General features: G+C 47.7%; 1 protein-coding gene across 1 annotated transcript in view; it reads left to right on the top strand.

Moving 5' to 3' along the window:
* Positions 1-161: 161 nt before the first annotated feature.
* LOC103582355 (60S acidic ribosomal protein P1-like) overlaps positions 162-1,339 on the top strand; it is a 2,704-nt gene continuing 1,526 nt past the window's right edge. The window contains exons 1-2 of the mRNA XM_008563974.1: positions 162-332; positions 733-807. Of these exons, the coding sequence (XP_008562196.1) occupies positions 162-332; positions 733-807 (246 nt within the window). The remainder of the gene's footprint in view (positions 333-732; positions 808-1,339) is intronic.

Raw genomic sequence — 1,339 nt, 5'->3', positions numbered from 1 at the left:
CGGTGCCGGGCGGTCGGGGGCCTCGCGGCCACGTGCGGGCCCGGCGGCACTGGAGCGCGCTTGCGGCTGGGCGCCCAGGCGTCGAGAGGCTTTATTTAAGAATGCTGTTTCGCACCCTCCTTTTCTTGGCGGTGACGGGACGTGCGGTCCCGCTCCCCGTTATGTACGGAGGCAGAGGAAGAGGGCTCCGGCCTCCTCGGCGTCATGTCTTCGGTGCCGGCGGCTTCCCGTCCGTCGGTTCTATCCTCAAACGCCGGGACACGGGCAAAATAAAGAGCTGTTGCGCAGCGCTTGGGCATCCCACACCTAATCTTACTCCGGAACACTTTTTCGTACTTTTACTCGGTGCATTGCCTTGAATTCCTTTGGTCTTTGTACGCCTGTGGGGCGAGGCAGCGTGGCGTGGAGGAAGGCACTGGAGCTTGGCTCCACCTCCCCGGTCTCGTAATGAAGTAGCCGAGTGACTCGGGCAAGTCCTAGCCTTGGAACAGCAGCGACGGGCTTGCCGCTTTGCAGGGCACCTGGCACACGTTTCTTCTCGTGATAACCGTAAAGGGTATAAGGAAAGGGCTTTTAAAATAAGCGTGCATGAAATACAGATGAATGTTTGTACCGGATAAACATGGTTCTGTACACGATTGGAGTGACTTGTTTCTAAATTGCAGTATTTTGGAGATATTTACGAAAGCTACGCTTTACTCTCTGATGAACTGGTATTTTTGTTTGTTTTAGGAGGATAAGATCAATGCCCTCATTAAAGCAGCTGGTGTAAATGTTGAACCTTTTTGGCCTGGCTTGTTTGCAAAGGTAAGGTGATAAATGGCAAAGTGATTTGGAAGACTTACTGAGGTGTAGGTGCTAAAGTACCTGTAAAAGTGCCAGAAGACCCTGTATTCCACTGTAACTTTTCTGTTTCGTTGCATTTACTCTCTAGGAGTTAATAAGGTTTCAGGTTGTCATGTCTTAGGTGGCTCTATCTTGATCTCAGACTCCGGTTTCTCTGTCCTTCTGTTCTAAAACCGGGATTTAAAAAAAAATCTTAACCAGGAGATAAGTATCACCCATGTTATTCCCAGCAAATACTTCCAGTATGATAGTCTGTAATTTAATATGGATTCAGTGGTCTTTTATTGACCACTTAATGTGTGTTGGAATATAAGACTAATAAAGACAGGGTTCCTGCCCAGGAACCTTGCAATGGCTACTTTCCACTGTACAGGTTACTTAATCTCTGGCAAGTGAAGCTAATAATAGCATCTAACTCTTTGGGTTGTGTTCGCTAATGAGTTTTGAAAAATGGAACACATTGTACCTATGTCATTTCTAATAAGTTCCTTTG

Source organism: Galeopterus variegatus, unplaced genomic scaffold (assembly GCF_000696425.1).
Source record: "Galeopterus variegatus unplaced genomic scaffold, G_variegatus-3.0.2 Scaffold15869, whole genome shotgun sequence".
Lineage (NCBI taxonomy): Eukaryota > Metazoa > Chordata > Mammalia > Dermoptera > Cynocephalidae > Galeopterus > Galeopterus variegatus.
Note: the sequence above shows the minus strand (reverse complement) of the source record. Positions and strands in the feature narration are given on the sequence as shown.